This window comes from Mytilus edulis, chromosome 14 (assembly GCF_963676685.1).
Source record: "Mytilus edulis chromosome 14, xbMytEdul2.2, whole genome shotgun sequence".
Taxonomy (NCBI): Eukaryota; Metazoa; Mollusca; class Bivalvia; order Mytilida; family Mytilidae; genus Mytilus; species Mytilus edulis.
In genome coordinates this window covers 27,021,576-27,047,407 of record NC_092357.1, presented here as the reverse complement: position 1 = coordinate 27,047,407, position 25,832 = coordinate 27,021,576, and the positions used below count along the sequence as shown (strand labels likewise).

Sequence of the window (25,832 nt, the reverse complement as noted above, 5' to 3'; positions counted from 1 at the left end):
TTGGTGTAGTATCACTTCTACCATTTTTGAGTTATGCCCCTTTACAAATTGAAAAATTGCCTTAACCAAATATTTTGAAACTTATACACAATGCTTATTACCACAAAACAAAGATATAATATGATTTTTGGTGGCCTTACTTTTACTGTTCTTTAGAAACACTCCTTTTCAAATTGAAAAAAATGCTGATCTCTTTGTTTTTGTTTTCTTCCTTCAAGTTTGCCTCAAATAAATGCAATGAAACTGATATGCAATGATTATTAATACAAATAAAATTGAGAAAGGAAATGGGGAATATGGCACAATAGTTTCAGAGAAGAATTTTGTAAAAAATAGAGTGAAGACAATATTAAGACAACTACGGACGCCAAGTGATGCTAACAGTATGAAATTCACTCTTCTTTCTCCAGGAAACTAATCACAGATGTTAAGTTCTTGTTTGTTAATCTTATATGCAGATCAGTTAATAATAACTTTAAACCAGAGTTTCTGTTATGCGCTAATCTAAGATGAAGTGGAGAGACACCATTTCTGGCCAACTTGGTCACTGCTGCTAATGACATAAATTTCTGTTGTAAAATTTCATCATATCTTTTCTTCACATCATGAAAGGATATGTGGAAAAGGTCTTCATCAAGCACTTCCTTCTCTATTTTTTCTGTGAATAAAGTAGTCAATACTCTCACATCTTCTTTTGCATCATGTGCTTGATAAGTGCAGTTTGTAAGTTTACTGACGAGATTTTCCTGCTTGTAGTTGCCAACATCACACTTTTGGAAGATTCTTTTTGAAATTTTCAGAGTGTCAACAAAACCAAAAACATGAGAAGAAAATTCTGAAAATAATTTAAATTCAGACATTCTATTACAAACAATAGGAATGTCAAAATTACAAGCATTGTGTCCAACAAGTATGGGTTGAGGAACTTTCTTTAGATATTCTATAAAATCCAAAAGAGCTTCCTGTATTGGTTTTGATAAGACTGGAATACCTCTATGGAACATAGTATTTGTTCCCCTATCGTATCTTAGCATATTCACAGCAGATGCCTGTTCAGAAATTTCACAACGTGGCTGAGCATACACATTAAAATCATCACCAGCTGCTATTTGCAAAATGTCACTATTTCTCCCTCTGCCAGTTGTTTCTGTATCAAATACAACATATGTAAAGGCATTTTCAGGTAGTGTTAATCTATTGGGAATTTCTGTTGTTTGGGTTAGTTCTTCATCTTGATGTAATTCAGCAGCTTGGTAGTAGGTAACACCTTCATGAATTTCCTTAGTTGCTTCTTTCCGACTTTTCAATATTTTTTTCAACAGACGTTTCCTCTTTGCTTGTAAACTAATCTGCTTCGCTTTTTGAAGCTTTCTCTTAGCAGCAATTTTTAAGGCCATTCTGAAGGTAAATTCTCCTGGTGATAATCCTACAGCCTTGTTAACCTATAAAAAAGAGACAAAACTTTATATTGCCACTAGCTTTATAAATCAAATATAAAGATATAGATTGTAGAACATTTGATGAAAAAGTGACTAAAGTCAATTCTTTTCCCTTATGGTCATTAAGGTAAATAAAAGGTCAAATTTCCTCAGATAGATTTTTTTTATACTTTGCCAAAATAAATTTTTGTCTATGCTTTTTAACGAAAAACTAATAAAAAGTCAGGGCTATTTATCAAGATACAGGTCATACAAATTGTTCAAATGTGCCCAGATTGTTCATGAAAAAAACACATTTTTTGGCATTATTAAAGAAATCTATGAGAATTTTGAGATAAAATAGAAGAAGATAACTTTTTTATATGCTTAAAGAAAGTTGAAAGAAAAAATGTTGTCACCAAACTTGTTGTATTGCTACAAGTAAGATACTAAATTACTCTTCCAGTCCAGTATAAAAAAAAATAGTAAAAGATTTATCTCCCCTTAAATGGCCAAGCTGAAAAAAATAATCTAAAAACACAAATATTTTGTATTTATTTGAACATTTTGAATAATGCAATATATATCCCCAGGTTTTCTTTCTATAAATCAACAGTCTAACATATAAATTCCCAATCTGTCTCCAAATTAGCAGATTTATACCATGAATCTACATAAAAAATTTCAATTAAGGGGAGGTAAAAGATCTGCAAAACCTATAATACATCCATATCCAGGACAGTATGATGATAGTGGACTTATGATGAAAATATTCATGATGTAAGTGTCATACTAACATATAAAGTACACAAGAAGACAGACTACTCAGGCGGATTAACAGCAAATACAAGTTTTAAAGCCTTTTGTTAGACTCAGCCAGGAATCTAATCCCAAACCTTCATTATGGGCAAGGCATTGACTTAGACAAGATTTCTACTTGATGTTGTTGAAAAGTAACAGTTTGTATCAAGTTTATTAAATAATGTACACAAATGTAGCTCAACAATGTGAACCAAGTTTTGTGTGAAATTTTAATATCCATATATCTTTGTCTCTGTGTCATTAACTACATGACTTGGCATATTGTTTCCTTTATTTTTCTTAGGTCAGGTGAAGCCTGCAAGACTGTACAGAGTATAATAATTCTATACTCAAAATGTAGTTGAATTAATGCTTTTAACATGTGAAATACAGACCAAATTACAAAAACTTAACAATAACCAAAGAATCATGAAAATGAAACCATGGTCAGATGAAACAAAGCCAGACAGACATGTAAACCTTACAATCATTCCACATACCAGGTTTAATCTGCCTGCCTGTCTATCACTTATAGTTCTATCTAACACAAACCTTTTCTAAATACTTGTGACCCTCGTTCTTCTGCAGAACAGATGCTGAAATTCTCCCTGTCAGAGATTTGCTTGATCCAAATGACCTGTAAATATTAAGGTTGAAGGTCCCATTTATAATGCAGTTGAAATAGTATTTTTTGTATGAAAAATTAAATGCAAAACAACATGTTTACAATGAACAATGAGGCAAGTGTTGACAGAATAAACAAGTGAAACTGCGAGCTACTGCTCACTGATGATACCCCCGCCGCAAGTGGATAATATTAATAGTGTAAAAATATGCAAGTGTTTGGTAAACAGGAAATTGTCGAGTGATAAATCTGAAAACGCATCACACGGTATAGCTGACTTATATAAATCCTGAAACCAAATTTCAGAAATCCTTGTATTGTAGTTTCCTTAGAAAATGTGACGAAAATTTTCAACTTGGCTATCATGTGTAAAATCATACAAGTGTTCGGTAAACAGGAAGTTGTCAAGTGACCAATCTGAAAACGCATCACACGGTATAGCTGACTTATATAAATCCTGAAACCAAATTTCAGAAATCCTTGTATTAGTTCCTGAGAAAAATGTGACGAAAAATATTCATTGGACGGACGGACGGACTGATGGACTGACGGAAGGTCAGACAGTGGTAAAACAGTATACCCCCCTTTTTTTAAAGCGGGGGTATAATGATTGGTTTGATGTATAAATTATTAAGTGGCTAATTAAATGCATATTAAAGGATAAAAATATTCCAAAAATTTGGTTGCTTATATAGGGAATCAATGAAGCGTGACTGGAGCAGGCCCCTTTAAGGCAGCCTTTGGCAGTGATATTGTTGGCTTTTTTCAAAACTACATCTACCCTTTTTATAAGGAAAATATGCGTCATTTTCATGGAATTGGGAAATCTGAAATAAACCATAAATTTGACTGAAACTCCAATTCACAGACCACTTTTCAAGAGTCAAACCCTGCTTTAAAATAAGACCCCATTTTGTCAGTAAATTAATGATACATAAATATACCCTCAAATGTGCACATAATCCTAATACTGAAATTTTAGGCAAGAAAATTGATCAAATGATTGTTTTTCAGTTTGTATTTATGCACAATTTCTACTGAGACTGCACTGTTTGGGGAAAAGGTTGTCTTTTTGGGAAAAATTTAAAGTCATTTTTTTTTCAAATTTGGATTATTCTCCAGGGGGAAAAGCCTTTATATAATTATTCTCCACTTATTTAAGGCAAACAAATATCACTGATTGGGCCCCCACTTATAAAAATTTCTTGATCCGCCAGTGATAGTTGTTGATTTGTGTGTTATTTTGATCTCGTGTGGAGAGTTGTTTTATTGGCAATCATACCCCATCTTCTTTTTTATATCATTTAAATTCTTATTCATTATGAATATGAACAGATATCTTACTTGTTTTTTGGAGCTTTTGTTGAAACTATGAAATTAAAATTCTCATTTGCTTGGGTTGATCCTAAGTTGGTCAAGCAGGCAGCTCTATCTTTTTGGCTGTTTACAATGGCTTTAAGATCTGTCTGAAGACTTGGACATGTGAGAGGCTTACCCTGCGGTAGACTGCGGTACCTATAAAATTGATTGTTTAAATGTTAAGGATAAAAATCACAACCCAAAACAACTTTTTAGACACAAAAAAAAAATCAAATAATCAGTTGTACAATACATGTCAGTAAATCTGACTTCTGTGTTTATTGGCTAAGAATCTCAACATATATTTTTTTTATTCTTGTTTTATATTTACCTATATATATACATTATATATTAACATAGTGGTATCAACTAATAACTTTTTTTCCTTGAATATTTTGCACAATTGGACACCTTATTGTTATTGAACTTGTTATATGTAATCTGTATAAGAAAATAACAGACTTTAAGCAGATTTTTTAAAAGAACTTTATCCTGGCATCTCATCTAATTTCCCCCTGTTCTTTGGGGGGTTAACGCTGCAAAGACTTTACAAGGCATCATTGTTAAGAAGTTAAAGCTGCAAACCAATTTTAAAGATATCCAGTTCAGAAGTAGATTAAATGCTAAATATTTACAATAGTATTAGTAGCATTAAACTAATTGAAATAAATATTTTTTTCTTTTTCTTAAAGTACTTTGTACTATACCTGAATTGAGAAGGATTCTTCTGATAACTGCACCAGGTAGCATCTTCACTGGCACAAAGAGAGTGGTCACCATATAAATGTGGAACTATAATATCCAGTGATTTTCTAAGACTCTCTGGCTCTTTTGTCTGGCATTCTTTTATGGCGTACATGAAGCATCTCCCAATGTAAGATATTACATTTGGTTGTTTTAGAACTTTATATTTGTGGCTAAGCTTATATAGTTTTGATGTGATGCCTTTTTTAGTGTGGTTACTGTCATCTTTCTTCTCAATGGAAGGGAAAACAGCTTTCAGTCGAGAAGTTGTGGTCGAGTCATTATCACCATGGATGACATCTATTGCACATCCAGTTTCCTCTAACTCTCTGGCCATTGATATTGCCATGTCAGGCTCCATTGCCTTACTAGAACCATCCCAGTTTTTTGAACATTCATGTACAGGTATAGTGTGGTTTTTGCTCTGATGTAGGGCACATATCTGGCAAGATTTACTTCTAAGAGAGAACTGCAGTACCTTTCCTGTTTCTTTCCCAATTAATGATGCATGGCCTGAAATTATGGACGTTGTTTTTACATAAAATGATTCCAAACAGGTAAATTACCGTGAAGGCAGATGTAAAAGTATTTCCCATCTGTCATGGTATTTGCTAGCAAATACCCCAGCACATGGAATTCCCTAATGGCAAATACCCCGGCAGAGAAAAGAAAATCTCAATATATAGAAATTGGTGAAAAATACCATGGTTTTCATCCAATCAAAATACAGCATTATTACATAAGGTGGAATTACATGTAAAATTACATGTGTACAAGTTTTACCAGATTTTTATGACATTTATATCATTTGTTTTTTATCAGCAATGTTTAGGACAAATTAGAAAATCAGTGTAGATCAATTATTTTTAAAAGAGTTATGTCCCTTGAAAATATCAATTATATTGAAAAATGTATTGTAAGCATTCAAAATGATTCCAAATGCTTACATTTCTATAAGATAATAATACATGCAATATGAAAAGTTTAAAATAACTAAAAATTTAATTTATTTTTTGATTATTGATCTTGGAGTAAGTTTAAGTTGGACAGATAAAAAATGTGCTATAGGATTAAACACATTTTTTCTAGAGGTTATTGATGTGTAAACCGGGGCGATTAACTCACAAACTGAATAAAAGTCCGAAGGACTTTTATGTTGAGTTTGTGAGTAAGAGCCCCGGTTTACACATCAATAACCTCTAGACAAAATGTGTTTAATCCTTATAATTCTTCAGCGAAACATTTTTTTGTTGATGGCTACTATATATATTTACCATCAAAAGCACAATGGCAAGTCGTAACTAAGGAGTACGCCGCCATCTTGACTTTCTAAAAACCATAAATGTCCGATAAATACAACGGAATCTTAAACCTACCTCAAAAACTTCATTTTAATTAAATTTTATCCGAATTTGAAGCGTACACGTAACGAAATAATCTTTCCCTTGAAAATTTCCATTCGTATGACGTCGTGTTTTGCCATGACATAAATTCGCCAAATCCTTCATGAAATTTCGCGGAATTTTATTAAATTTAATTTTTGTACATTTTCGAAGCTTTAGTGCAATAAATTTATTTCTTTTTTTGTTATTTATGCACTAGAATAGTCACAACTCTTATGCAATTGTTTTTTAATCTCAATTTGCTGAAAATCCCGGGATCACTGCAAGCTTGTGTATCGCGCATGAATAGATTACAAAAGTAGTTTCGGAAACATGGTTTATCGAAGTGTAAACTTAGAGAAAAATTCTAATTGACCAATCCAATTCAAGTATTTATAGATATGCAAATCATATAAGAATTATAACATAATGAACACTGACATTGGTTATGTAATTAAATCCTGGCCATTAGTTTTCTCGTTTAAATTGTTTGCCATTTGTCATTTCACTGCCCTTTAGAGCTAGCTTTGCAATATTGGTTTTGCTCATTGTTCAAGACCACATGGTGGGACATATAGTTGTTAATATCTAAATGTTTTGGTTTATAGGGAATAAATGTCTAAATTTAGCAATCATACCACATCTTTCTTATTTTCATACAAGTAAAAATAAACAGAAAAATTCTCACCTGTATTACTATTATAATTCCATCCTGTACCCCTTTTCTGCCACCCACCGTCAAAGCTTACTTCCATCTTTAAAAAAAATAGATACATACATCTTAAATACATGTACTGAAGAATTCATGTTAGGCAAGAAATAAAATTTGAACTGTTTGATGTTGCCTAACCAACCATCTATCAAGCAGTCTACCTGTATTCTAAAAAGCTGTTTTTACAGAAGCAGATTTTGGCAACAGATTATAAAATATTTTCTCTTTCAATGATGAAAATGATGAAATACATAGTTACTTTCCAAAATATTGTTCCTGATCAATATCAAGCCAGTCCTGAATCAGCCCCTTATTTAGAAATTTTTAGTGTTTATATATGCAATTGTAGTGAGTTTAAGTGTGCACTTTTCCAATAATCCCTATTTTCAAGTAAGTAACCGGTCCATGAGTTTTATTTGCTACAAAACAGGAGAAAAGCTCAGTAATTAGCCTTCCTTTTCGTCTGACATGTTTTTAAAGCTCATAAAAAATAATTTTTGTATTTTCCAACAATGTACATATATATTGTATATATTTATTCATGATAATTAATATAAAAATAATCATTTGGAATTTTAAGTTTATTACCTTTCCATTTCCCTTTTCAATTTCTTCCTTTTGGGCCTCAAGACAAGATTTTTTGGCTACAGTCTCCAGAGTTGTATCGATCTTTTGTTCCCTTCTCTTAAGAGTGGACGGCACAACTGGTGGTAAATTTAAAGCTGCAAGCAAGTTGTTAATCTGTACTGGGCCCATTCCTGTGTGTACCATGGCTACAATATTTTGCATACATATTAGTTTTAAAGAACAATTGCTTCCAAGAAAAGTCGCATTTTTATCAGATTAAATGCACCAACACTGAACAGAAATATCAATTCATTATTAAATCATGATTGTCAAATTGACATATTTATTCCGTATTAATTTTTCATGCAAGCTGATCATGAAGGAAAAGTTGAAAATGTATACATAGTATTGGATGAACGAAATTTTAGTCATTGAGCTTTATAATAAGTCACTTAAACTTTAATCCCTTTTTTTTATTACATAAGGAAGAAATCAAATTAGGGACTGCCTGATCCAACACCACTTTTTTTCCAATAATGATAAATCTCATCTTAGGGCGAAATTTGATGGGCATAAAATTTACATCAGTCATCATGGTAATATACTTTTCTTTTGCCTAATATAAATCATTATAATGTAGACAGGAAATGAGAAAATAATAAATTATAAAGCAGCAAAATTTAATCTTTAACCTAAGTATAGTATTGGATTCAAACTTTAACTGGTCATGATAAATCTATACCAAATATCAAATATCAAATTAATATCTATGTAGATCTTCCCACTGCATCAGCTTGTCTTGCAAAACATGCATTGGACTTAGACAATCGCTGAAATGCAGTTGTAAGGGGAAAAGAGGGGGGTGGGATTATTCTTTTAAATGGTTTAAAAATAACAAAACAGTGTAAGATAATTGATTTCTTCCTATTGAAATCAAAGTGATTTTAATACCCCCACCCAGGGTTTGAAATTAGCAGGAGCCCACACGCCAATAGCCCCTAAAATTTGATGTGGACTACTTAAATTTCAGTTTTCTTGGGTATTGGGTCCGTTCGCCCTAATAACATGTTCTCCCTGAGATAATTCTTCCATAGCGTCCATTTGCCCTACTAAAATAAATATAATATTCAGGGCATTGAAGTTAAATAAACTTATTCAGCAGTGGCGGATCCAGGGGGGGGGGGGTTCCGGGGGTGCGCACCCCCCTTTATTTTTGCCGATCAATGCATTTGTATCGGGACATATGTTTTGCACCCCCCCCTTTGCCCTGGGTTAGCACCCCCCTTTCGAAAATTCCTGCATCCGCCCCTGTTCAGACAGATTCAGTCTATTGCTTGTTTAGGATCAGAAAATAATAAGACAGGGCGAATGTATCCTGAGCAAACAGGTATCAGGGCGAACAGGTACTAGGGCGAACGTAAATCAGTGAGAATGGACCCAGATTCCTTTTCTTATATAGGAATATATATTTAGCATACACAATTTAAGCTGTGGGCTACAGCTGCCAGTCTTCAGTTCAATCCCTGCCCACCCCATCCGTTACAATTGTAGATTACATAGTTGTTCCCTTTCATTTTTTTTTCTATAATATTTAAATGTATGTACACAAAACATTGTAATTACCTAGTGCTAATTTTGAATTGATGTCAAATGTTCCGTTGTTTCTCTTTCCTGTTTTAACGTCGTTTAATGAACTACACACACTGTTCTGACACCGTATAAAAAGTATGCTGCCTAAACCATATCGTCTCTCGCTCTCGATGTCGGCCAGGTGTAGTCGAGCATCACACGAGGTGCAAAACATCTGTTGGGCTAAGGCTTGAAGCTCGACTATCCGTCTACCTGTTTTCCAGTCATTATTAAGAGATGGGTCAATGGTACAGCTTGCACCAAGTTCAATATCTGAGTCTGAGAAAACTGGATAGGTGTTGCATGCGAATACCTTGGCATGCACGTAGTTGTGATCTTCTGTAATGGGCTCATCAACAGGATGACTTACTAATATATTTCTTCTGGACTCTTGAGCTTTGAATTGCTTCACAAATGACTTTTTCGATTGAAATTTTCCTGTTTTACTTCGCAACATTTTGCAGACGATAAGTAGAATGTTTGCAAATTAAGTTTGCATTGACAAGGTAAATTTCGCTGATTTCAAACGCTCGAGTGAATCAGCGTTATTCCACGATTTGAATACGAGTTGTCTCCCTGTGAACGCAAACCTTACCTTAATAGTCATTATACAAATAGTTTCATAAGTAGAAATGTTATTTTAATTGTTTAATGCTCGTAACTAACATATTTACAATACAAAAGCTATAAATAACTGTGAAACCACAATTTCCCTATAAACTGCAACAAATCTAGCATGCACACATCATGCCTCTGATCATAATCAGTGTACATCTAGCTGCACAATGTTACTCTCTGAGTTTCTGCATCAAACGTAGTTCTGCTAAAACCCTTTTTCTTTTTATGCCGAAACATTTTCTGGTTGAAAATCAGAAACACCAGTGGATTTACCAGGCTGTTTAACGGAGCAAGCAAATAAAGTACAACAAACCACAATCCATAGTGTGCGAGATTATGATGAAGCATAATGGCTGCAATTGTAATTGGGGACCAACAAATAATATATGCTGAAAAATGAAAGAAAACTTGTCATGGAATTCATTTTTTATATTGGATGTTTGGTTGCATACCATCTATCATAGATAACAGAGTTCTGACACTGGTAATATGCATCTCTTTTACTAACTGAGTAATATCTTATCTATATTGTCTCATAGATCATGCATGTTGATTGAGTATATGTTTACTAATATCTGTTTTAATTACACTTTATATAAGAATGCCGGATTTTGATTGGGTGAAAGCAAGTTTTTTTTTTGCATATTCAAAATTTTTACCTCATCTGAAATGAAATGTCTTTTTTGCCACTGCTGGTAGATATACCTCCAATTACCCTGTATGTCGTGATATTTGGTTTTTATTAAACCGTAGCGAGCCACATCCCGCCAAAAATATTCGAAAAAGACAGCACTAATGTGTTAAAGTACGTGCAAGATTCCATCGGACTATGATAGTCTTATCAGTTTGTAAAATTCCACAGTTCTTTAACTGTTTCTTTTCTCGCAAATATCTCTTCAAAACATGATATATCTGTTTAGAAAAATATATTTTATTGAGTCAAGCCATTTCAATTGATGTCTTACAGTGTGTCATTTTATGTCGTAATGTCACAATACTGTCTCAGATTAATTTGATGTTTGGCGCCTGATGAAAAGATGAAACCGGCGGTATTTTTCAGGACCTCTCCCTAGTCAGGTGCCTGTTGCTCAGTGGTTGTCGTTTGATTGTGTGGTTTATAAGTGGTTTTCGTTTCTCGTCGTTTTTCCGTAGATAAGACTGTTGGTTTTGCTGTTTGGATTGTTTTACACTTGCAATATGTGTTGGTCCTTTATAGCTTGTATTTCGGTTTGAGCCAAGGCTCTGTGTTGAAGGCTGTATTTGGATCTAAAACTGTTAACGTGTTTTGCATTGTGAGTTGAATGGGAAACTGTATTATTAGTATTCACACACATTTTAGTATGTCCAGCAAACAAATAAATAAGAAGAAAACTGCAAGTTAGAAACATTCTTACCGAAAAAGACAACACATACTAGTTTGATAGTTCTGATCTTTGCCTTTGTTGTAGCTGGATGTTTAACATCTATATCACAATCATCATCTGTAATAAGGAGAGAAATATACACAACAGAAAGCATGAAATAACAGTACTAACAGTACTATTGTATATCCGTATCAATTAAACAAAATCAAACACTCTTTAAGAGTTAAATAATGTAAGTATGAACAGTTAGGAGATATTGTTATAAACTGATCAAGTTTTATCGAAGTTATACATCTTTCATATGTTATCATTTTGTATGTAAGTTTTTTGTGGGTAAATAAAGCATGCATAAATTTTTGGGGGTTCGTATAATACACAACACTCATGCACACAGCTTTTAGGTTTAAATTGTCAATCAACTTTTTGCTGACAAATTAATAAATTACTACAAGAGTATGGTTCCAAATTCCACTGCGATGTGATCATTTTTATGCTGTTTTTCTTTATTTAGCCCATAATGTATTTACTCATCTATGTTTTTCACGATTAAAATGATAAGAATTGAACAACTTATTACGAAGAGTTACACAACTCGTTTCAAAGAATACATATAGACTCGATGTCGTGGATAGGGATTTCATGATACACGAACTTTCTTTTTAAAGTTGACAATCTTTCATAATTTTACGAAGCTTTCATTTTAATCCTTGTCGTTTGATTCTCATTCATATATCTGTTTCGTCTTATGCCACAATTCTTATTCATATTTCGCCTTCGGTCTCAAGTAATAAATTAGCTTAACTTCTCTATGAGGGGTGAAGCTTACATGTGATATCTCTGTTTAACGAAATAAACTATAACCACCAGACCATAGCTGGCCAGTGACCTTGACCCTAGTATATAAGCACCTGTTCCATAATAACTTGTCATTATTTTTCTAGAGGGTGTGAAGTGAACACTTCACTTGAATACTTTTTAGTTATTTTATTTTTATCTAAGATTTAGGGAAAAGTTACTAAAGTTACATTTAACTTGTCTACGATGTACGACAAGTTCTAATGTTATTTTGTTAATTAGAAATAATAATTCCTCAATTGTCTACGATGTATGACAAGTGTTGATGGAAATGAATTTAAAAATTTCTTGTCTACGATGTATGACAAGTGTCGATGGAAATTAATTAAAATTTTTATTGTCTACGATGTATGACAATTTTATATATTCATTAAGTATTTGCCTTGGCTGAGTGCCTTAGTACGATGTACAGCACATTTGTTACTTAATTCATACTCCTGTTTGTTAAACAGGTAGATATTTAAAAGTATTTCTATTCACCTGAAGGTCGTGAGTACTCTTCAGAATTTACACGTGTTTTACCTGCACAGGTACACATTATTTTATCCAATGGCTGAATTTGATTATGCAAATGTATTGCTTTTGCAAGATGTTTAGAATTATGTTTACACTTACAAGGGTGATGGCTATGATTTTCATCACCTCTGAGTTGTTTTAGAAATTAAAGATGATAAATTTAATAGGAAAACAAGAGGTATTTTGAATAAATCCTCTTCTTAAACAGTTATAAAACCTAGTAGTTTTATAAAAGATCATAATGGCATTGCAATTGGAAATAATTGACAAAGCAACAGAACGAGTCAAAAGTAAGTTTTTAAAATCTAGTGCTACTTGTATAGCTTCAAAATCTCCTTCATTTGTGATTTTTTCTCAAGATAGTGCTGTTGAGATTTAAGATAGGCATGTACAATACATATTGATGCATTGACTCATTATTATTAATGTAGTAAAGAACATGTATGAATCATGAGGTTTGAGACAGTTTCTCTGCCTTCAACTCAAGCAGAGTTTGTAGAGACACCTGCTGCTTTATTCGAATTTTGCCATTAGAGGCTTACTTTAATAAAGATTTAGTTCTAATTTTGATCTGAACTACTGTAATGATACTGTTCATGTACCTCCTTTTGGAGTTTGTGCCATGGCTGATGATAGTCCAGCCGGAACTGAATTTTGATACGTCTTTTGATCCTGCATTAAAGTTTTCAGAAGCCTTTAAGGCTTCTCTTAGTGAGATTAATGGTCCATTATATTATCCTGTTTGTTGGACAGTTTAATCATGATTTTGCTTGGAAAATCCCAAAATTGTTTAAAAAGGCAGAACACTGTGTCTAAGTTTTCTTCTGGACTTTCTGTGACTGTTAATAATACTACCATGTCAGTAAATATCAAATCAGGAAAATATCAAGTTCATAGAGGAGTAATACTATCACCATGAGAACTATGAGAATCCTAGTGTGTCTAGGATAAATAACAAGATTGAAATGGCACTGCCTAGACAGGCCCACTATGTGGTTTCAAAGATGCAGGAAATCCAGAGATACTTTATTAAGGGGTTGATGATCACCCCTATTGTTGAGAATTTTATTGTAAAATTTTATTTGTTTGTTAGACCATGGGTTTCTATTTAAACGCATAGGAGATGCTCAGAAATATCTAGATGATAAAACTTATTTGTAATTCTGATGTGATAGTTGATTTATTACGTTTTTAGTTATGATTGCATGAAGCAAACTTGGTGATTATACAAAGATTCTAAAGCAAAGTCTAGATTCCTTGGAAGAGGTTCCAGGTCTAGCATTTTTTTTACTCCCAGCTGTTATGGGAAAGGCAATATCAGTCTTTTAACTGCGGAGGCTCTGTTGGTCAACAGGGCGTATACTAGTAGGCAATTCCCTTCATTGAGAGGGAGAGGTTTCCAAAAAGGGAACAGAGAATCTCAAAGAGGTCACATTTCTCAACCAGTTGCTATATACAGTAGATAACTTAAATATTATGATTTGGAAAATGTTACTAATGATCTATTGATATTAGATTTAATAAGAAATGGTTATAAAATTATTTTTAGTGATGTACCACATATTTGAATAAAATACATTTCACCTTTCATAAGGATGAAATAATTTCAGAAGTCCAAAAAATTGATAGCTAAGGGAGCTATTTAAGAGGTTGATCGATCATTGGAAAATCAGTTTATTTCCTATATTTTCTTAGTTTCTAAGAAAGATGGGTCTTCAAGGCCTGTTACCTATTTGAAAAATTCAAACAAACTTAGCATTCGGAGCAGGACCATTTATCTTTTGTTTAGATGTAATTCTTAGGGATGGTTATCTATATATATATATATAGAGAGAGAGCTAACATATATAGATCTCACAGATGCATATTTAAGTATCATTTATGATTATATCACATTTTCCTGATTCATGTGGAAAGGACATTGATATGATATTTATGTTCTTTGTTTTGGATTGGCTTCTGCATCAAGAATTTTTACTAAGGTTTTAAAACCTGTCTATGTATTTTTATGAAATAATGTCACTTGAAGTATATACATGCTATAGTTTATACATTGATGATTCTTTTATTATGGATCAGAATTTAGATGGTTGTATTGTGAATACAGAAGAAGTGGTGCAAATGCTTGATAAGCTGTGCTTCGGAATAAATTTTGAGAAGTTGGTACTCATTCCTTGGAAGCATATTGTTTTCCTTTGTCTCATTATTGATACTGAGCTATTTAAGTTTTTTTATGACAGATGAGAAATGGTAAAATTATCTCCCTTGGGAAATTCTTCTTAAATAGAATTGTGTAACTGTATTATAGATGATTTGCATCATATATTGGTCTTGTGGCACATGCTTTTAATGCAGTATCTGTGGGAATGTTGTAGAAACATGGCGAGAAATAATGTTGAGACACTGTATAGTTGTTACAGTGTTTATTATCATCAATCTATAGGTGAAATTTTTAACAATTTAAATCAGAAATTAAGAATTGATTTTTAGACCCATCCAAATAAGTTTTTGGATTGGATCAGATGCCTCATTAGAAGGATTTGGGATCCAAATTTTAAGAAAATTTTTCTGTTGGTAGATGGAGCTTCTTTAAGAACATGCGCTCATTTCATATAGATTTCTTAGAATTGTTGGCTATATTTTTCTTTTGGAGAGAAATTTTTAGTCACAGAGAGTTATACAATCAGAAAATACAATTTCAGTAGCATTTATTATGCAATAGGAGGTATAACCTCTTTGTCACTTTTAAAACATGCTTACTACAAATATTTCATTATTTGGGCTTGGTGTTCAAGAAAGAACATTTTTATCACAGCTCTTTATATTCCTGGTAAGAAAATTTTGATGCTATTCATATGTCTAAAAAATTTACAGATTCAACAGGAGGGCAATTGAAAGAAGATATATTTGTTTTGTTGTTATCACGTTTTCATTTTCAAATCTGTAGATAATTGATTCGTTGTCTTTTGACCAACAAGCTCCTTTCACAGATGTTTGTACTTTTCATGGTCAGATTTAAGACCTTATATTTTCCAATCCTTTTCATTGTTGGGGATAATTATAAAGAAAATTATTAGTGATAAAGTTCAGAAGGCTCTTTTGATTATTCCTTTTGGTCTGCTCAGAGTTGGTTTTCTTTGCTAAGACCAATTTTAATTTATTTGACAGTTAAAAGTTCTGTTAAACATAAAAGTTAGTAACAATGTTACATACTAAAGAATGCCTTTCCGTTAGGAAGAGATTTGATTTAACTGTGTATTGTAAAAAATATAAGTGAACCAACCATGAAGGGTTGATTGTGCGGTAGGGTAAAAACGTGTGTATTATATTCAGAAATCACTTTAATATAAACAGGAGATTTCAAAATCATTTGTAAAATATATTTACACTTCATCTTGGAGATCATGCATCTATGATCAAGCATTATCAATATTTTTTGAGAAATTTCATTATTTGGTGTGTTCAAAGAGAACCAATTCCTTATCACCATCTAAAAAGGATGTTATTGATTATTGCATTTTTTTGTAAAACACAAGCTTTTCATATTCAGCATGTTTAATGTGAATTTTACTTGTTTTATGTTGAAACAGACTTGATCCTTTAAGAAGTAGATGTTACTCAATTTGTTTGTTTACTACATGCATATGTGAAAGGTTACTTAAGCCTGAATCTGCAATTGAAGAGTTAGATACTCTTTCACTGTGGAGATGAATTTAGTGCTATCTTTTTAAGTTCTTTATATTCATTAGAGGATTTTACATTGAAGACTGTCTTTTATACTAGTGTCTTTATTTGCCTTGACTACAACTGCCAAAGTACAATCTTTATCAGCTGTAGATTTACATTCTATGTTTTTCATTCAGAGACATGGCACTTTATTTGTTCATATACATGAGTTTTTGAAAAATACTAGATCTGTTAGTTAATGTACCTAATGAGGTGATCAAGGGTTTTGAGAAACCAAAACTGTGTGTTGTTAAGACAATGATTTATCATGTTTTGTGTACAAAATATGTGAGAGAATTCATCTAAATCTTTTCATAAAGTTTAGATAGTTAGAGAGAGTTCTAATTTTAGCCGAGGTTTTAAGGTTTACTCATTTAGAGGAACCTCTTCATCAGTGCATTTAGCTTCAGGATGTTCTATTAAAGACATTATGGCAACAGCTTAGTCTGGACATATGATAAAACTTTTTATAAGTTCTATAAAAGGGAAAGTGAATAATATCTGTACTAAAACACTTTTCTTCAGTTGTAGTTACTGGATGATCTTGTGATTTCTATGCTTTATTAAATGTTGGCATTTATAAAAATTGTTTTTAGTTTGTGTCTACACTTTAAACAAGCTAATTTATTACTTGAGGCCGAAGGCGAAATATGAATAAGAATGTTCCCACTCTAGGGATTATCAGTCAGACCCACCCTTTTTCCAATGGGTTTTATATTTGGTCGACACAAACTTGCTTTAAATTATGACAAGTTATTATGGAACAGGTGCTTATATACTAGGGTCAAGGTCACTGGCCAGCTATGGTCTGGTGGTTATAGTTTATTTCTTTAAACTGAGATATTACATGTAAGCTTCACCCCTCATAGAGAAGTTAAGCTAATTTATTACTTTCGAGCCTCAGGCTCATATTCTAAGAATGACCTTCATCCTGCACATCCAAGATATGCTTGGATGAAGGAACATTTCATACGTTAGTTATACATTAGGATATAATTAACCCTAGTTTGAGATTAGTAAATATTTCTTAGGTTCCGACTCATTTACCAAAAAATAGGGTATTAAAGATATATAAGAAACACTGATTAAATAAATTTGAGTAGATAAACAGTGTAAAGAATAAGGATATGGGGTATGCCTGATTATGAGAAAACTATGTACAACAGTTTTAAGTTAGTGGATGTAAACAATTGTAGGCAGCCGTTCGACCTTTAAGATGAGAAAAAAAAAGAAAAAAAAGAAAATCGATTGTAGAATTTCCATTGTGGTTTTGTGACTTATATTTACCTGAATCTTTATTTAGAATAATTTCACATCTTTTTCGTTCACAAAGTTTGATGATGATAATTATGTAGCACACACTTATTATCAACAGTGGAATTATGATTATAGTACACAGATCCAAGTATAACATCACCTACAATTAATAAAAACAGCATTGTATAAAGTAACAAATGTTTGACATTCAATCTTTAGTAACACATCAATAAGGTAGCAACCATTTAACTTACAAAAGGTGGGGTTACTTATTTTTTCTAAATCAGTTGGTTTTTTTTCGAGCATAGCGCGAACGTTTTAGTTTTCGTCGCTTTCTATCAAATTATTTTTTTTCTTCAAAATTTAACACTATAAGGTTTGGGGAAAATCTGGATTCAATATACATTTTTTGTCATTTGTTTGACCACTGTTTTTTTTTTATCGAATGGAAGATCGGAATATTGAAATATTGAATATTGATTGGCGCTCCTTGAATAATACGAATTCACACAATTTATTTTTTTGTGGCACGTGTTATTGATATTCTTTATCAGATTTATGCATGCATATGATTATAGTACACAGATCCAAGTATAACATCACCTACAATTAATAAAAACAGCATTGTATAAAGTAACAAATGTTTGACATTCAATCTTTAGTAACACATCGATAAGGTAGCAACCATTTAACTTACAAAAGATGGGGTTACTTTTTTTTCTAAATCAGTTGGTTTTTTTTCGAGCATAGCGCGAACGTTTTAGTTTTCGTCGCTTTCTATCAAATTATTTTTTTTCTTCAAAATTTAACACTATAAGGTTTGGGGAAAATCTGGATTCAATATACATTTTTTGTCATTTGTTTGACCACTGTATTTTTTTTTTATCGAATGGAAGATCGGAATATTGAAATATTGAATATTGATTGGCGCTCCTTGAATAATACGAATTCACACAATTTTTTTTTGTGGCACGTGTTATTGATATTCTTTATCAGATTTATGCATGCATATGATTATAGTACACAGATCCAAGTATAACATCACCTACAATTAATAAAAACAGCATTGTATAAAGTAACAAATGTTTGACATTCAATCTTTAGTAACACATCGATAAGGTAGCAACCATTTAACTTACAAAAGGTGGGGTTACTTTTTTTTTCTAAATCAGTTTTTTTTTCGAGCATAGCGCGAACGTTTTAGTTTTCGTCGCTTTCTATCAAATTATTTTTTTTTTCAAAATTTAACACTAAAAGGTTTGGGGAAAATCTGGATTCAATATACATTTTTTGTCATTTGTTTGACCACTGTATTTTTTTTTATCGAATGGAAGATCGGAATATTGAAATATTGAATATTGATTGGCGCTCCTTGAATAATACGAATTCACAAAATTATATTTTTTTTTGCACGTGTTATTGATATTCTTTATCAGATTTATGCATGCATAGTGAACTTAGAAAGTTTACAGTGAAAATGTAAAATGATGCAGTGTCTAGAAATCAAATTGAATATTGAAAATCGATGTAGAATAATTTCATAGGAAATCACGTTCTCGTTTACAGCAGATTCAATGTATTCATGACATAAGTCTTTACTACCAACATTGAACTAGTTATAACGTACATGTAACTGATTAATTACAGACACATGGCATACTTGCTAATCCTTACAAAATTTGATCTTCAAATGGAAATTTGAGAACATAATTTACAATGTACAGGTTAAATATCTAAGAAAAGTTGAAATACTTATAGCCATAGTTCGAAAGGCATCTGGTAACATTAATCAACGATAAACAAGGGTTATACACACACAACTATAAGACGAATAGCCTTTGTGTTGTCAAATACGATTCAATTATTTGATAGTCCCACAATGGCAAGTATCAATATACTTTTCAAATAAAAAACGACTCCTACTTTTATTTTCTATCTGCAAATGTACGGATTGATTTTGATAATTTTATGTTTAAATTTGGCATTCGTGTTTTTCTATCAATATGGTTTATTGCGCAAATCAAATATTTTTGTAGCGAATAAAATGTCAATGGCCTCAAAACCAAAAACACTAGCAATATCATTAAATACATTTCATCACATATACTTTGAATGCAATTTATAGATTGTCATTTTTTTTTAAGTAGCACTATATCAAACATTGCATACAACAGTATCCTGTTTTAATACCCGGAGATGCTATTTTACATATTTCTGTTTATCTCTCTACTTATTATATCTATGGTATCTGAGATGATTAATTGAATATAATGATTTTTTTTCTTTTATTTTCTCAATCAACCCGCACATGTGTAACATTGGTTCAACTGATGTTCAACAAACACTAACGTTTGTCAATGATGTTGTATTTGTTTTGGCTTGTGTTTTTTATCAATTGCTATCATCTTCTTTTTAAAAAAAATCCACTTACTAAGCTTGGAGTCTCATGTGAGCAGTAAACTTCCTCTTCGCTATATGTACCAAAGACCCCGTAAGGAATTGCAAGGATACATCCAATCATCCATGAGGACATTGCCATTCCATATCGGTATATTTTCCTTTTAGATGCAGACGCAAAGGGTTTTAAAATAACATATGCACGGTCAATTGATAAAACTACGATTGCATAGGTTGACACATAAAATGGAACCATTGAGAAATACACGTAGAGAATATAACACGCGTATGGATTCCATGAGACATCAAACCAATTGAACAGAGTTTCAGGCAGTACAAATAACATTCCCACGCAAAGATCTGAAAATAGAACCATTGACATAAGGTAATGCCAAATATATTTTCATGACAAATCGGCAAACTTTTCTTGTGTGAAGGAATAAGTTATTGATAAACCCACCAAGGTTAGCAGGATCATAATTATGTACGCAAAACAGGTGTCTCGTCTACAAAGGTTTCATAAATGACGCTCGAACAAACATGCTTTTTGTAGCATGCTAAATAATAGTAGTATGGTTTAGAAGGTGACGTACCAGGATTAGCGAGTTTCGTATTTGCAAAAATGTAGATCAATATCTGACAAATGAAAAGAGATGTTTTGTTTGTATTTGTGGTGACACTTTAAATAGATTATATATATATGTTTGTAATATTCTTTCGCATTTTGGTCATGTAGAAAGGTTTGCATCAAAAAGCAATTCATATTACTGATTGAGATTTGCCAGACTCAAATGGACTGATCAATGTGAACAAAAGTATAACAAATTACGTTGGCGTATTGATTGTTCCTTTCTTTATTTGATTCCATTTATATATATGCATTTCCTTAATATCGTTACCTGCAATTGCCAAGTTGGCAACAAAAAATCTCATTCTTGATTTTGGTTTTCTGGATACTAAAAGCACTACCACCAAGATATTTAGAAATATTATTCCAAGGAGAATAAGTAAGGATACCCATTTCAGACCCTGTAATACATAATAAGTAATGCTTTACATGTCAAAACATTTATATTATATAAAAGGCACAGCAATAGAAAATCCATAGACTCATCTTTCATATCTAGATAATTTTAAAAGTGCTGTTACTGAGTCACTAAATAGATAATATGTATTTTTTTCACTGTGGTACATCCTTAAAGTGGAAACGGAAACGTACAAAAACAATTTACAAATAATATTTCAAAGGTCCAAAGTCAAAAAGTCACTATGCATTTTGAATGATAGATTTAAAACAATATTTATTAAGTAAATAAGCCAATCATTGATACTAAAAGTCAAATTTTATTTTTTTCGGCAAACGCGCATTTCGTCCATAAAGGACTAATCGTTTAAGATTGCAAATCTAGGATCCCAAAAAAAAAATGTTTAAGTCAATGTAAGGAGTAACGATTGTAACAAGTAAAAAAACGCAAACAGTATATAAAGCTGCAGGTGTTCCCGTTTCTATGAAAAATTCCCCCCCCCAAAAAAAAACCGAAACAAAACGAAACACACAAAAAAAAACCAATTCTGAAAAAAGTCTAACTGTATTGGTTGAAGTGTTATAAACATAACATATTAATAAAAAGCAAGTTGTTCCTTCATTTCCGTCTACCATGTAAAAGGTATACTGCGTAACTGTAACTGTATGTTTGGGCGTGAGTAAATAAATTCAAGAGACATTTAACGTGTTTGTTGTTTGATGTGCAAATGATTTCAACCTACATGAAGTTAAGAAGAAAATGATAGTTTTAGATTTTCCTTCAATTAAATTGAACTCCTATAAATAGAAAGGAATAAACCGTATCAAATATATGCTTGACTAATTGTAAACAGGTTATAACTTTTGCATAAATTCTACACTTCTCAATCTATGTGAAATAGAGACGTACATCATTAATATAAATGAAATGACAATTAAAAGAACATACACTTAGCTTTTATTTGTATAAGATGTGTTATTTTTCTACATCCCAACAAATTTATGGAATTCATTTTCTGATTAATATCCAAGAACTGTTTTAACCGTACTTAATGTAATATTTAACACACTTATACACCAATTCGCTGTATAATAATATTAATGCAAATAAAATATGTAAATAGTGTAGCATAGCAATTACAGTGAATTAGGGCGTTCGTTAATCAAGTAGTATCTATAGCTATCGCATCGGACGTGTTCCATTATTTTTTCAATACATATGTCATAAACACTACAAAATGTGTGTTGTTTTTTTATGTTGTTGATAATAACATGAATATTTTGAAGCTTGTTAAAAGCATGGCTTGTCACAATAATTCCAAACTTCACGACAAAAAAACTCAGTTGTAAACTGACAAGACAACATATTTAAAATTACACAAGACAAATATACAATTTAATCTGGAGTTTTTTTCGGATTGAGTGCGTTTCAAAATCAACTAATTGCGAATTCGCATGGTGGTCAATACCTACATGCATCGCAGGAGACCCGTATCCCATCCTTGCATCATGCCTTGCTCATTTTCTATTCCAACATGCACTCCAAGTGTTTGTTTATTACCTAGATATGCTATCTTAATACATGTGCATGCTCAATTTGAACATCGACAAACTACTATGACCGTCGCCTATACTTTGAACTATTTTATTATTTGCTAAAACATATCTAATCTCACCTTGGGTTAAACTATTTCATTATTTGCAAAAATATAAATAATTTTACCTAGTGATAAAATATTTTATTATTTCCTAGAACATTTATAATCTCACCTTTTGATCTATTATTTCTATGCTGCTCTCAGTAGCTTTATTCAATATTATACTCCAGTTAATTGTTATGTTGTTTGTCATGGTTAATCCAAATATATCTATCAAGTATTATACTCAACACAATCGTATATAAATCCGTGATATATGTATCAAACAGTACATGTTATTAAAAATTCTTTTTGATTTGAAGTTCGTCAGACAAATCGTTCTCTTAAATTATCCAAACTACGTGAGATTTTGAAGGACTTGTAATATAACCTGATGATTTGAAACAATCAATTACGCGCTATTATATAAACTCATTATACAGTATAAACATAAAGCTGTAAGTTGGCAACTTCCGGTAAACTGTTAGATAATTGAATTGTATGATTAACATAGTATCATATATCTAAAGGAAAATTGCTTTGATGTAATCAAACATAAAACATATAAAGTAATCATAGTATAAATGTCGATTTAAAGAGGTTAATAATGTATTTTCTATTAGACTATTCTTTTTAACTCAACAGTATATAAGTGAGAACGTTAAAATATAAGAAGCATAAGTCGACATTAATTTGAGACATCACTGTGTATTTATAATAACATTGTATTGTATTATAATTAATTTAACAAAGAAGTAGACACAATATGTAAAAAAAATCGTCTTTGAAAAGTTGAATCCATTTATGATCAAAATTAAATGAATAACTGTGTATTAACATAGAGTGTTTTAAAAAAATCATTATTGTTACCTTTTTGAAGGGTATTGTAGTGATATAATTATATATGCATAAACACATTCCGTACTGTATCGGATGTAAAAATGAAATGATTCACTCATTATAAATACGCTGCCTTTCTGTTATATTTACAGAGTTTAATATTCTTTGTTCACTCTTGGGGTTTTATTAGCGCAGATAATTGCTTGTTGTAGGCAATCTCGTCTTTATATACTATAAATATCTAATAAAATACGGATTATTAAAGTAAAATCTTTACAATAATAAGTACAGACAGATCAAGATAGGCGTAAAGAATATTAAAGTAAGAGGAATGGTGCGATTCCGTCAATTCTATGTAATTTGACAAATCTTCGAAATGTCAATACCAACAGGGAATATAAACTCATCTCAACGATAAGAATGTTCGTAAGCAACATTATCATCATGACGGCTTTAATTTTATACTTTTATTCTTCGTAACTTAAACTTGTTGCAGGACACTTTTGCATTTAAACAACGAAACCCTCGTACATCAGGGTAAGGTACCTTCTTTGCAAGGATAAGAACAGTATCCTCTCAGATTTTATTTTATTTTTATCAATATAATCTATCTTACTAGCAAACATAAATACTTTTAAACAGACATATTCCATTTGAATGGTTTTACACAAGTAATTTTGGGGCCCTTTATAGCTTGTTGTTTGGTGTAAGCCAAGGCTCCGTGTTGAAGGCCTCACAATGACCTATAATGGTTTACTTTTATAAATTATTATTTGGATGGAGAGTTGTCTCATTGGCACTCATACCACATCTTCTTATATCTAAATCATTTAAATATAGATAACTGCTTTCATTGAATATGTTGAATCAAATTTTGCTGATAAATGTTATATTGCATGCTATGCTTGCAATTCTCATCGTTTATTACTGATATTGTTCATCATTTGTTCATGTGGGACTATTCATGTTTTATGAAATTGTTGTTATATCAAAGCAAAACCTACTTAGAGCTGGTGTTGTAAATTTTATGAGTTTATGTTTTAATATGAGTTTTAATTGATATATCCATTACAAAAAGTGTTTAATGATACTATATAATTGTCTAAATTGCTTTTGTTTGTTCAATTATTATTAATAATACACATGTACCAAATAGTAATTGATAAAACGGAAACAGGTTATTACATCACGATCAATTGATAACGGTTATCAACACACATTGGATACATTAATTCATGTTGGTTAATCATATGCATAATTAATCACGACTCTAATATCTAGATGATTAACCAAAGAAAAAGCAACATACCTATGAACTATCGTATGCATATTTCATCTTTTTGTATTGATCACAGACAACTACCACCGACATATTCCATGAAATACGAAATGGTAAAGACACGAAATGGTCAGGGTACGAAATGGTAAGGGTATGAAATGACTATAATTCCTTATAGTGGGAGATATTATTGGAATAATTGTGCAAATCATGATACAAGCATGAAATTTGATATATGGGTGGATCAAATGATATCAGAAAAAAATCAGCTGCTGGGCATAAAAAAAAATCTATTTTTCAAGATGGCCACCGTTCATTTTAAAAATGGCGTCATATTCAATTGGTCACATTTTGTAAATCTTTTGAAAGCTGTGTAATAGGTATAATTCAATGTCAATTTTGATAAAACTTAAATTAAAGTTCCTTAAGTACGAAAAAACAATACCTGCATGAAAAAAGGTGACTTCCGGTCCCAAAATGGCGGTAAAACGTTGAAAATGTCAATTTATCATTTATATCAACTTAACAAGAGATATCTCTGACTTTGTTATGTTCAAATGCATATATAATTTGTTTAGAAAGAAAAGTTACTTATCTTATAATTATCTGACAGTTACCAATATACCAACGTGTACACGGAAGACCAGAATGGTAGCATTTACAGTTACCAACACAGCTGAATTTCTTGTATCCGCATTTAAAAAATTCATGACACAAGAATCAACTTTAACCAAACAGAGTCCATGTTGGTTCCAATTGTCATTGTTTTTTTAGCCAACTCCTGTGTTCATGACTTAGTATATGAGCCGGTTGAAGTCATAAATGTGGACAAGCCCAAACATGTCCACCTTGATATGCTTTTCTTTTGATGTGCCCCAGAAGATTAAAATTGATTGCAAGGAAGCAGCGGCCTTATGATGCTTCTCCGCCTACCACAGCTAATGATAATGTTTTTGTGGAAGGCGGAATATATAATAAGGGCGCTGTTTCTTTGCAAACGATTTTATCGTGCCTTCTTAACAGCAAACGGTGATGTTTCCGTCTATGGTGCAATCAAATACCCCTATGATGTCCATGTCTGA

General features: G+C 31.8%; 2 protein-coding genes across 2 annotated transcripts; both read right to left on the bottom strand.

Annotated features, from left to right (window-relative positions):
- On the bottom strand, positions 1–9,530 carry LOC139503014 (uncharacterized). Its single transcript, XM_071292681.1, has 7 exons — positions 9,232–9,530; positions 7,630–7,814; positions 7,018–7,084; positions 4,911–5,460; positions 4,189–4,359; positions 2,772–2,856; positions 1–1,442 (listed from the first exon to the last, which is right to left on the bottom strand). Exons 1-7 carry the CDS (start codon positions 9,410–9,412, stop codon positions 393–395), a joined length of 2,289 nt encoding a protein of 762 aa, XP_071148782.1. The 5' UTR covers positions 9,413–9,530; the 3' UTR covers positions 1–392.
- A 334-nt stretch (positions 9,531–9,864) lies between these two features.
- Positions 9,865–23,091, bottom strand: LOC139503009 (mesotocin receptor-like). The gene is made up of 6 exons (XM_071292678.1): positions 22,765–23,091; positions 20,870–20,999; positions 20,005–20,330; positions 17,604–17,733; positions 11,250–11,336; positions 9,865–10,244 (listed from the first exon to the last, which is right to left on the bottom strand). Exons 1-6 carry the CDS (start codon positions 22,843–22,845, stop codon positions 10,012–10,014), a joined length of 987 nt encoding a protein of 328 aa, XP_071148779.1. The 5' UTR covers positions 22,846–23,091; the 3' UTR covers positions 9,865–10,011.
- Between the last annotated feature and the right edge of the window lie 2,741 nt (positions 23,092–25,832).